The sequence below is a fragment of the Euprymna scolopes genome, chromosome 12 (genome assembly GCF_053919585.1).
Source record: "Euprymna scolopes isolate OS-2025 chromosome 12, ASM5391958v1, whole genome shotgun sequence".
NCBI classification, from domain to species: domain Eukaryota; kingdom Metazoa; phylum Mollusca; class Cephalopoda; order Sepiida; family Sepiolidae; genus Euprymna; species Euprymna scolopes.
Window position 1 is genome coordinate 28,289,869 of NC_136493.1, and position 12,341 is coordinate 28,302,209.

The 12,341-nt window shown below is 33.6% G+C and overlaps 1 protein-coding gene across 1 annotated transcript in view; it reads left to right on the forward strand.

Annotated features, from left to right (window-relative positions):
* Positions 1-12,096, forward strand: part of LOC145291224 (citrate synthase, mitochondrial-like) — a 119,257-nt gene extending 107,161 nt beyond the window's left edge. The window contains exons 6-10 of the mRNA XM_080136818.1: positions 1,175-1,374; positions 5,241-5,370; positions 7,337-7,438; positions 9,797-10,006; positions 11,458-12,096. Of these exons, the coding sequence (XP_079992944.1) occupies positions 1,175-1,374; positions 5,241-5,370; positions 7,337-7,438; positions 9,797-10,006; positions 11,458-11,622 (807 nt within the window). The 3' untranslated portion in view covers positions 11,623-12,096. The remainder of the gene's footprint in view (positions 1-1,174; positions 1,375-5,240; positions 5,371-7,336; positions 7,439-9,796; positions 10,007-11,457) is intronic.
* The last annotated feature ends 245 nt before the right edge of the window (positions 12,097-12,341 follow it).

Sequence of the window (12,341 nt, forward strand, 5' to 3'; positions counted from 1 at the left end):
AAAGAAGTTAATTTATATGCAAAACGTTTTAGTCACTCTTTCTTCACACACAGAACCTTTTTCATAGGGCTTTTTACTTTAAGTAGTTGTGAATCCGAAGGTAAGTTGTTGCAGTCTTTAATATTTTACGATCGCCATGACAAATAGCACCCTACCTGAGAGCCCAACTCCTCTGCTTAACATTCACAAGCAATATGAATTGCAACAGGGTGGGCTCCCTCTGCTAGGCTAGAAAATTACACATGCCAGAGAGCATCTTATATCTTTATAAAAGCCACAATTCACCCACACATGGAGCATTGTTGCCACGTCTGGGCTGGTGCATCACTAGTCTCTCGCTCTTCTTAGACAAGGTTAAAAAAGGACTCTTAAATCTAATAAGTTCTGTACGATTGAAGTCCCAACCTCTGTCGTGTTGCATCACTGTGCCTGTTTTACAAATATTTTGAAACGATGTGCTCTGATGAACCCCTAACACTTCTACCTTCTCAACATACATACTCCTAACTAACCCGACAAGCAGCAAAATACCACCCCTTAACTGTTGAGGTCCTTCAATGCCAGAAAACCTTTTACTCTAATACTTTCTTTCCTCAAACTACTAGAATTTGGAATTCCCTCCCTGTCTCCTGCTTTAACCCGCAGAAGTTAATGTTATGGGAACATACATCTCGCTGCTCAATTCTCCACAGTCTCCTATTAAACGCAATCCCAAATAGTAGACCATTATGTCCAATTCGCAATATACCTTGCTTAGGGTGAAAAGGAGATGTATAAAATTAATTGTAGATCAGGCTTTCAACAGTAACTTATGGATTATATATAAAAAAAAAACTAGAAGATAGAAACATGCTCATGACTGTGTAGCAACAAATTACTGCTTATGTAAAGACAAATTGAAAATGTAACTTGCTCTACTTCCGTATGGAGCACTCTTGTATTAACTTTGTTATATTTCACTGGTTACCCTACCTTTGAAAAATAGCAACCTCAAATTATATAATATATATATATGGGGGGGGGGAATCATCTATCATTTGAAAGCAATATAGTCTCGTACCATTTGTATGCATCCCAAACCAGTTGTTGGCCTTTTTACTTATGTTTAAATCAGGTTGCATAAACCTTTTTTTGTTTAAAGATTTTATTTAGCAAAGTTTTTTTGTTTTTGCAGCTTGTGTATGAAGACTCAATGGATCTCATTGCAAAGTTGCCAACTGTGGCAGCAATCATTTATCGGAATCTCTATCGTGACGGCACATCTGTTGGTGCCATTGATCCTGACAAGGACTGGACATGGAACTTTACATCCATGTTGGGTTTTGAGGATCCAGCATTTACGGAACTCATGAGACTTTATCTTACTATTCACAGGTAACGATAAATATGAAATGATTGCGTTTCTGAATTTTTGAGGATTGATTATTCATGTTTGGATTCTTTGGAATACTGCTTTTTTTTTTTTTTCTTTTTTTTCTTTTTTTTTTACACAGGCATCACCACTTATCAAGGCCAAGAGGCCACTCGAGGATAAGGGTTAAAGAGTGTACAGTAGAAATGGGACAATATAGTAATTGTTAGTAAATGGAAATTCGGTAAATTTGTTAACTTATATGGAACGGCTAATCAAGAACTTGTTTACGTTAGACTTGAAGACAACCATATTGTAGTCAGCTGGAAAGCAGGAAAATGGAAGACAATTCCACAGGCGTGCAGTTCTAAGAAAGGAGCTTTGTTCATGGAATCTACGTTTAGGTTTAGGCACAGATAAAGAGTGGGGGGAATTATTGATAGTGTTTTCAACTAGACGAGTGTTTCTTGTGAAAGTTTGGCGAGAGGGGACCATAGACTGAAGCTCAGTTGAACACTTTCCATGAAAATAACGATACAGCAGAGACAAACTCGCAACATCTCTTCTGTGAGATAGAGGTTGCAGGGAAGAGAGAAAAGGATATCTCCTACGAGGCTACAAAGTCTATTTTGAACTCTATCAAGTCGAGACAAGTCCTTTCTAGCAGCTCCTGCCCAGATGTGGCAACAGTATTCCATCGTACGCTAATCCTATGAGATATAACTGTAAACACATCTGCTGTAGATCTAGCAGAACAGAAACCATATTGTGTGTCACTAAGGTTATTTTTGCTGAGATGGTTGATTACTTCTCTATTTAACACAAATTCCAGCAACTTACTCATGACGCACAGACTTATTGGCCTGTACTGAGAGGAAGATGAATGATCACCTGAATTCTTAAATACAGGGCATACTGATGAGATTTTCCAGGGTGATAGGAAGCAATTCTCCTTAAGACAACGTTTAAAGAGTTTGGTAAGCATGGGCGCTAGTTCTAGTTGAAGTATTTTGAGTACTATAATTAGAATACTGTCAGGGCCAATTGCTTTACTGGAATCAAGGTTTTTAATTAGCTTGACAACATCACGTACAGATGTATGTATATCACATAGCGTATTTTCTGATACAGGAGGAAATATTGGGGGTTGGCGGCCTTGGTCGCAAAGAGTAGAATTAGCTGCAAAGTCCTTGGCAAAGAGTTTGGCTTTGTCTGATGCTAACGAGTTTACCTCGGGTCCATTGATGATAGTTGGGATAGAGCACACGCTTCTGTTCAGGATTCTGTTTGCTATTTGCCAAAACTGGTGGGAACCAAGCCGCTGCTCAGCTACTTTGAACTTGATGGACTGAGCATACAACTCTCTTGCGTTCTTTATTACTTTCTTGCAATGGTTGCTGGCAGTCCTGAAAGCGGCTTTAGTTTCCATACATCTATCACGTTGGAAGCAGTGGAAAAAGTGATTTCTGTGCGCAGTGGCACCAGCACATTCTGGAGAGAACCATGGCTGGCTGTTAGGTTTTTGCTAGAACTTTTTCGAGGGTATGAAACTGTCTATACCTACAATTAACCATTATCTTGAGTGTTAGTTTCTATCGATTATAACCTCCAAACTTCAGGCGTGTCTTGTTTATCCAGTTATAGCTGATGAAATAAGAATATAAAGGGTCTCTTTTTGAAATTCCGTGCAGATTCCAGAGTTCAACAGAAAGATTCCAGATTTTGACAAGATACACTTGAAGGTTAGGGGTTACATTGACAGAAACATCGTGAGAATAACACTTAAGAGATGAGAACAGTAGTCCAAAAAATCCAAATTATATAAGTGAAATAATTGCTAACAATGAAAAACATTCGTTTGTCTTTCAGAGCATCTGATAGACTTTGTTTTTCTTTAACATTTTACCAAAATTATTTTTAATTCTTTAAAAAAAAATGTTTATTTACTAATGTATATTTTCAGGATATTTGATTAAATACTGTATATTTAAATCTAAATGCTGAATTACAAAACTTTTGCTTTTCATAGAAACTACAACTTAAATCCACATCACTGATTGAACAAGTCTGATTGATTCATGTCTGGAATTGATGGCAGATGACAATCTCTATAATCTTGTCTGTTCAAGTGTATGAATCTGTAAAGAAGTTGAATCAAATCTGATCAGATGAATAAAGTTTTTCTGATAACAAAATGATTTTCTTCAAAGACTGTGAATATGTGCAGTCATTACACAGGCCATGATTGTTGTGATTGTGCTGATCCAAAATCGTGGCTCAATTCCACTAATTCTCGCAGTAGTATCAGTCAATGCTGTAATAGAAGAATTCTCCCAAATAAAATCACAGATCCAGTTTAAAACAAGTAACAAAGTTTTTTTGTTTTTTTTTTAATTTTATTTTTGGGGAGATTAACAATGATACTCATTTTCTTCTATTGAACAACAGGTTTTCAAATGAGAAATCTCAGCCTGACTAATCCAAACAAGTCCAATAGCTCCGAGCCCAAAGACCCATCTCTTTTGAAATACATAAACCACCTATTGGGTACATTTCAAACAGTATTTTGTGTATGTTTTGAGTCATTAGCAACACTCTGAAGACAGCATCTTCTTGTCCGGGTAACTTACTAACTCAGCACTACTTGTTTTTCAAACTGAACAAACGATTTAAAATATTTTAAAAACAAATTTATCCAACTATGTAGAAGAGTAACTTATCTTGCATTTGGTAACATTTATTTCTTTTTTTACCACTGTTTTAGTTTAATGTCTATTGTAAAACAAACCCAAAACTACCCTGAGATTTCAAGAAAAACTATTGCCTATTAGACACTCAAGACCATCCCCCAATCCCGCCTTCCTAATATGCTGGAATATATATAGACCTGCTAGAAAGAATGTACCATATATTCACTTAGAATTGTATCGAGCCTTATCTATGAACATAAAAAAAAATATATATATATTGTCCTTGGGTTCCATATCTGGATAGCCATCAAATTTGAAAGGAGGAAGTCATAACCACAGTAGGGAACCTTGTGTATAGACATATTTTTTTCTGGGGCTTTATCTCTCAGCATGAACTTCCATTTTTTTTTTTTTTTTTTTTTTTTTTTCTCCAAGTAGACAAATTAAATTCTCGGTGGTCTAAATCAAGTCTGAAATATTTCCAATTTCCTTTGTGGCCTTTTTTTTCTATTAGCTAAATATTATTACTTACTTGGATGCGTTGTATTGCAAACATGTAACTTTATAAACATGCCGGTCCTGGATATGACCTTAAACTATATCCAATGGTGAGGTCCCAGCTTGCGGGCTTTGGGGAGTGTGGAGCCACCCTTTAATTACCATTGCTCCCAGGTCCACTCTGACCCAGAGTGGTAGTACTTGTTAGGGTCCCAACTATGGGTTAAATAGAAACTAACTTGAAAAAAAAATATATTCTATTAAAAAATTTTTCTTCAAAATCACTGGATTCAGCATTAAATAACCTGAAAAGGGTTGATATGCCATAAAACAAAAACAACCAACCAACAACTATAAACATGCAACTGCCTAACGCATGTTTATTAGGTCAAACTTCTTTTAAATCCACTACCAATAATGTACTCTTGTGAAAAGTCCAAATTGTGTTAAGACCATGACAAAATGTTACAATGCCGTGTTTCCTTTTCAGATTGATAAATCACGGTTAATGTTGAGAACGTAATTGAAGAATATGTTCATTTAGAAATGATTCTCATATTTTCAAAGAGAGGAGAAAGGTAGTTATGCGTAAAATGATAATGCATGGAAAAAATTCAAATATACTCATTTTGCATATGTACGAACACGGAATTTCCTTCAGTATATTTTTTATAAATTTATTTTTATTTTTTTCCCTAAAGTGATCATGAAGGTGGCAACGTCAGTGCTCACACAACACATCTTATTGGCAGTGCTCTCTCTGACCCTTATCTCTCTTTTGCTGGAGGTATGAATGGCTTGGCTGGTCCTCTCCATGGATTGGCTAATCAGGTATGAAAACAAACGAAAAAAGTATAATTTTAGGTACTGGTATAGTTTAGTCAAGACATTAAAAAATGAAAATATCGAAAAAAAAAAAAAAAAGGGTTATATTGCACATATCCGTTATGGAACGAAGTTCTCCGAAAAAAAAATTTCACTTAATTTCATCAAGTAGTTTTTTTTTTTTTTTTTTTTTTTTTTTTTTTTTTTTTTTTACACAGCGAAAAAAAATTTATGATACCGAGCAAAAGGTTGGAATTTTAAGAAGAAAAGCTAGTATTAAAGATGGGGAGAGAGTTTTGGCGTTTTACATGGAGTTATCTCCCCCGTGGCGTGTTCATCAAATTTCACAATGGCTGACTTCAATGCGCTCTCATAAGAACATGTTTTTCCGCTGTAAAAAAACAAAGAAATGAAATTTTTTTTTTTTTTTTTTTTTTGAGATCTTCAGTCCAAAACAGATACGTACAATATAACCTTTGTTTTTTTTTTCTCGATATTTTCATTTTTTAATGTCTTGACTAAACTGTACAAGTACCTAATTCTATTTATTTGTTCATTCGGTTTTTTTTATTCATTTATTTTTTATTTTATTTATTTTATTATTTTGCACAAACCGAGGCGCTAAAATATTAGTTGAAAGAAAAATCAGTGTCAGAATATTTTCTTCCATTTTTATGAGCAAATGTTTGAATATAAGACTCCACTTTTCCATAGTTAATAATACAAGTGATGGACTTCATTTAACTTGGGTAAGTGAGTCTGTTAAGTCAAAATTTGCACTTCATCACAAATCTGGGATTTCTAAATGATCTGAACTATAAAAAAAAATGTAGAAAACAAATTTAAAAAAGGATATTTCATTTAAATAATTGGTGTGAATTTTGTTTGCAATTACATGTTGGCATCTTTTGTTTTAAGAATTGCTATAAAATTATGCACAATGTAACAGATACGCACAAATAAAACTGTATAATAGTAAAATGAAACTAATCCAATAGGGAAAAAAAAAGAAAATGAACAGTGAATTAATAAAAGTTTGTTTTTAAAGAATATACAAATTAGTTATTCTTTTTAAAGTTGTTGCTATATTCACGACTAAATATATAAGGAAGTTATATTCACTTTTAAAATAGAACAGTGGGCTTTTAATATCAATGTCAGTGCAACAAATAACTCGACTTTCTATATGCATAGATAAAATGTGCACAAATTTTTTACCAAATTTGAGGGTTTTTTTCTATTCATTGATTTTTTTTTTTTTTTTTTTTTTTCCCTAATCGTTTTATTCCAACTAGCATTATTTTGTTTTATAAAAACACCTATTTTATTTTTAAAAAATCTATTACGATTCATGTCTTTGGATTTTACTTATCCACGTATTTGCTTGTTTTAATATGTGGTCTGTTGATTTCTTTATAATTACCTCCACCTGATTGAATTTTTTTTTAGTTTGTCTAGTTAGTGGAATGACTTATTAAAAAAAAACTATAAGTAATAATTGTTTGTTGAATGGGTTTCATTTCATGTCATTATCCTGTGTTTTTTTTTTTTTTTAATTTAGATTTGTTTATTTTTGTTTCTTTGTTTGTTTCTGGTTATTTATGGTTGAAGGAGAGAGATTCTTTTTTTTTTTTTTTTTGAGCTTAAGTCTTTTTACTTTATTCCAAGATAATTAATGATAATTACGAAATGCGATCTGTTCAACCCAGATTTATTAATTATAGATTTTTCCACTTGGAATACAAAAGTAAAAATGTAAGTCAAGGGGAGATAACTATGATTATAGAGAATTTAACAGACACCCTACACTTAAAAACAATCACCAAAAGTATCACTTGCAGTATAACAATAACAAAAAAATAAATAAAATAACAAGAATTTAAAAAAATAAATTTAAAAAATCTTGTTTGTATTACCATAAAATTTTGTGATAATTTTAATCAAATTCATATTTTTTTGTTTTGTTTTCCAGGAAGTCTTGGTTTGGTTAACTAAATTCCAGAAACAACTTGGTGGCGAAGTAACTGATGACCAACTCCGAGAGTTTATATGGGCTACACTCAAGTCTGGACAAGTAAGAACAGTTCATTTTGCAAGCAGCAGTTTAATATTTTAATTTTTAAAACTTTCTTTGTGGCCATCTATTGCACTGGTTTAATTTCTAAGAACTCCTTTCTAATCCTTCAAATACTGAGTTGATGAAAGAATTTCAAATATTAGCATTTTTGAAATTGCAACTTTTAGTTTTGTGAAATCCAAACCTTTAGAACTTCTCAATTCATTAGAAAAAAAAAAAAAAAATTGTCAAATAAAACCTTATTCTTTATTTGGCTTGATCAATGATGAGATTTGTAAATCGACATTTTTAAAATTTTTTATATTTAAAAATTTTTTTTAAAAAATTAAATTTTTTAAATATTTTATTTTGATTGAAAAAAATTTTTTTTTTTTTTTGTATTAATATTCACCCCAAACAAAGTAAATTTCCACTGAGAAGTAATTTCTGAACCATGCCTATGGAGACATTCTAACTAGGGAGTTGAGCGAGATGTCTGTTCACATTACAATTCGATTTCTGCATGTTTGTACAGTCAGAAGCAGCATACAGGAAGGGAATTCAAAAGTTTTGTCTTTCAAGGGAAGACACTTTTAAAGTAGAAGACTCTCTGGCATCAAGGGGCCTCTACAAGGAAGGCATGGGATTTTGCAGCTGGTCAATTTATTCGAGGGGGGGGGTATTTATGTCAAAGGGGGTATCAGTGCTATGAGTTTATCGGAGTACATTTCATTGAAGTACTTAAAAAAGCAAGCATAGTCATACTGTCGGGTGTGAATATTTTTCTAGCATGTTAGAGGGAGCCCATTTTCTTTGGCGGCATCTATGTATTTATTCCAGTTCATGTTACCTGTGAATTTTGAATGATGAACTGTCAGAGTATCATTATCGATGACAATTAGTAACTATAAAGGTTCTTTGTAACTGTTGCAGAAAAGTAATTTTGTCATAGTAGTGTTAAGTGTTCCCATTGCACTACAGATTGGAGGTAATTTTATAAGATCTCAGATATTGACTTGAATATGTGCAGATTCACTTTTCATTATGGTGTTATCAGCAGATATACCCATCTCGTACACAATTTTTATCAGGGATGTTGTTTGAACATTAGGAACAGTAAAAGTCCAATAATTAACCTCTGGGGTACACCCACAATTAATGTCTTGTTTGGACGTATGGTCATTGAAGACAACTTTGATTTTTCTCTTGTCTAAAAAGAATTTGATGATATTAATTATTAGTTCAGTAATACAATATGATTTAATTTTCATGAGAAGACCTTCATATCAGACCTTGTCGGATGCTTTGGATGAGGACTATCGCCTTAGCTTCCCCCATTTTGTCCAGTGCATGGTATGTGCGTTCAGAGATGATTAAGATATCCGCAGTAGAATAGACAGAAAAAACTTTAACATTTACAAAGCGGTGGACTAGCACTTGGTTGATTAACGCCTGAAAGATTTTAGTGAAAAGAAGGGAGAGACTAATAAGGCAATAATTGAGCAGGTTGATTCTTTTGCCAGAATTCTTGAACACTACAAAGGTAATTTTGCAGCTATCGGGTTACAAAATTTGGTGAGGCATTTTTGTAGACTTTGGAGAGAACGGGCTAGCTCAGTAGAGCGTTTCTTTATTAATAAAGCGGAGATAAGATCAGGTCCACATGCTTTGAGGTGTCTAGGATTTTATGATATTGCAGGCATGGGAAGAGATGATTATCAGATCATGGAGTGTGACTTCTGTCTGCAAAGGGAAATTTGGAAGGGAGTGGTCTGTGTTAAATGGAGGTTGGAGGCGAATTGCTGAGCAAGCAGTTCAGTTTTCTCAGTTGCCGTGCAGGTGATATCATGGTTGTTGGATAGTGACAGATTTGTTCATTATTCACTACATTTCCAAAAAAATCACGAGTTCCTAATTTCTGTGATTTAATGAATTTTCTGGTGATTTCGAGGTGCCTTCTTTTAGCTTTGACTATTTCACACTTGCAATGATTTCTAGCATCTTTAAACTTTTGCCTATTTATACTTGATTAATGAATCTGCAGAACTCATGTTGCCTTTACACAGGATGAAGTGAAACATTGTTGAGAGTTTGACTTGCTATAGAATTTTCGTGTGGCAACGTGTGCTTCAGTGCTGCTTTTGATCTATTCTGTTCTCTCATTTAGCAAGAAGAGAAAAGATATTCTCTCCATATGTGTCTGATGGATTCTGAATCGGCCTGTTTAAAGTATCATTTTGAGCAATGGCTCTTCAGCTTGGTGTTGAATGTTAAGAGTGGTACGTTGAAATGTTTCTAAACTATTAATTTCCAGATAGTTCCGATCATTTTTATTTCTTTGAACAGTTTTTTTTGTTTTCTTTTTCTTCTCTTTAGGTTGTGCCAGGCTATGGTCATGCTGTCCTTCGTAAAACTGACCCTCGTTATACCTGTCAAAGAGATTTTGCCCTGAAACACCTTCCCAATGATCCCATGTTTAAACTCGTCTCTCAACTCTATAAGGTTGTACCTGATACTCTGATGCAACACGGCAAGGCCAAGAACCCATGGCCGAATGTAGATGCTCATAGTGGAGTTCTTTTACAGGTAAGTCAAAAAGGAAAGCATATGAACTATCCAGCGTTTTAAGATGAACATAGCAATGTAATATAAACAAACGAATCATTCATAGTTGAGAGAAATCCAAAGATTTCCTTTTCATTGGCAAGTACACTGAGATGTAGAGGAGGACACCATTTCTTTCCGTGGATATTTTCCTTTACCTTTGATCCTTATAATACTGAGTGCTTAGCAAGAAAAACACCTGGTTTCATTATTTGGAATCTTTAGCATGACCTATTAGCAAACGCTCTAAATAAATAGCAATGTTCCATTCACTTTCTTGGCCTTTGATCAAAGTATGGTATCTGTTCAGTCCTCATTCTGAGGAGAAGTCCTTAACTTGGGCCATGCCTCTTTTTGAGGAGCTAAATTCCGTCCACAGATGAAAAAAAACAAACTACCTTGTGTCTAACTTTACCCTCACATGGAAGCACGTAAATAGGGCAATACACTGTTCATGTTTACATTTGAAAGATTTGTCTGCTATGTCACAGTTATTGCTCAACCAAAATCTAGGCACAATTTTTTACAATCTTATCAAATATTTATATTAAATTCCCTGAAATATTTAATCGTTTTTTTCTACATTAAATTTCAATTTTCGTGCATGACACCAATATCTTCTGGTCCAATGAATAAGTTGACGTTGGCAGCAAATAATTCCACTATTGCTCTTAGACTATAAATATGAAAAAATAATGATGCCAATACCCAGGGAAACACTGGATGGTATATTGTGGTTCAGGATAATCATTACTCTATTAAGTCCTCTTACATTTCTCACTAGCAAAGTCGTTAAACCTAAGGATTCTAATCTATTATAATTAAGATTATTTCTTTTTGTGAGTTCAGTTAGTCTTTGTACACTATTTAAATTTAATATTATTCATATTTGGATGCAATTATGTCTATCACTTCTAGAGAGAAGTGATTTTTTTTTTTTTTGTAATTTTTTTTATTTATTTTAATAAAAAAATATAGAGATTTTATTAGTATATCAAACGTATTTCAAATGTTTATGAATGTTTGCTATAAGGATTGATTATTTGGATTATTCAAGAACCTGTGGTATAGTGGATAAAGTACTTGGTAAAATTCGGTTGTAAACGTTGCACTCTTCTGGAGGTTGTACAAACAGCAATCAAAATACAAACTCGAATTATTTAAGACTCTTATCCAATTGTGACTGACAAAACGAGAGTTAAATGTGGGTTAAATGAAAGGTTCTGTTTGAAATTCCAAGCAGATTCCTGAGTGACATGATACACCTGAAAGTCTGAGGTTTCATCGACCGAAACATTGCAAGATAACGCTCGAGATGAGAACAGTAGTTTGAATAATCCAAATATTTCAAATGTTTTTGTATGTGTTTTTTACCATTTTTCTCTAACATTTTTTTTAACATCTTTTTTTCTTTTCTCTTTTTTTCCCATTAGTATTACAATCTGACTGAAATGAACTACTATACAGTCCTCTTTGGCGTTTCACGAGCTCTCGGATGTTTGGCCTCTCTCATCTGGGATAGAGCCCTCGGTCTACCACTTGAGCGTCCTAAATCATTTGACGTGAAACATCTTAAGAAAATGGTAGGAGCAGAATAATGTTAGTATTTCGTCGTTAGTAAAACCCACACAAGAAAGAAAAAAAAAAAACTTTACAAAAAAAAAGTTATAAAGAACAAAACGTACAAGAACACACACACAAAAAAAAAACATTAAGATCTGTTAACATTCATTGAGATTATAGACCAGAGAATTGGAGAGAAAAAATGTCTTCTGCTGTGCTTGCTGCCGCTCCACCCATAAAAAAAACAAAGCAAAAAAAAAAACACATTTTTTTTGTTAAGGGAGAATCTTCCTTCTCTCGCTTTTTACTGCCATAGCAATATTTAAACGAAATTAACCAGGAAAGTTAGAAAATGGGTGAACAGTAGTAGTCGTAGTGGTGACATCATTTCTGAGGAGAGAAGAAAGACCCCCCTCCCCTTTACGAGAAAGGACTGCAGTAAATGAACCGTTGACTGGCAGCCGAGTGTAATATTGTGACAGTAAACAGAGATGAACAAATAGACTTCACACATGCCTTTTTGTTTTTATTTATCATTTTTTTTTTTGTTGTTTATTGACATAACTTCGACTGCAGTCATCACTTAGCAAATCTTGTGTTTCAACGCCATGTTTGCTGTCTCCCAGGTTTGTCTTCAGGGTTACTTTTTCTTTTCATATATCTTACATTTTTTTATTTTTTTTTTATTTGTCTTTTTTTTCTTTTCTCTTTTTACGTTTTTGTTCTTTTTAGTTTCTTTTTAGTTTCTTTTTTG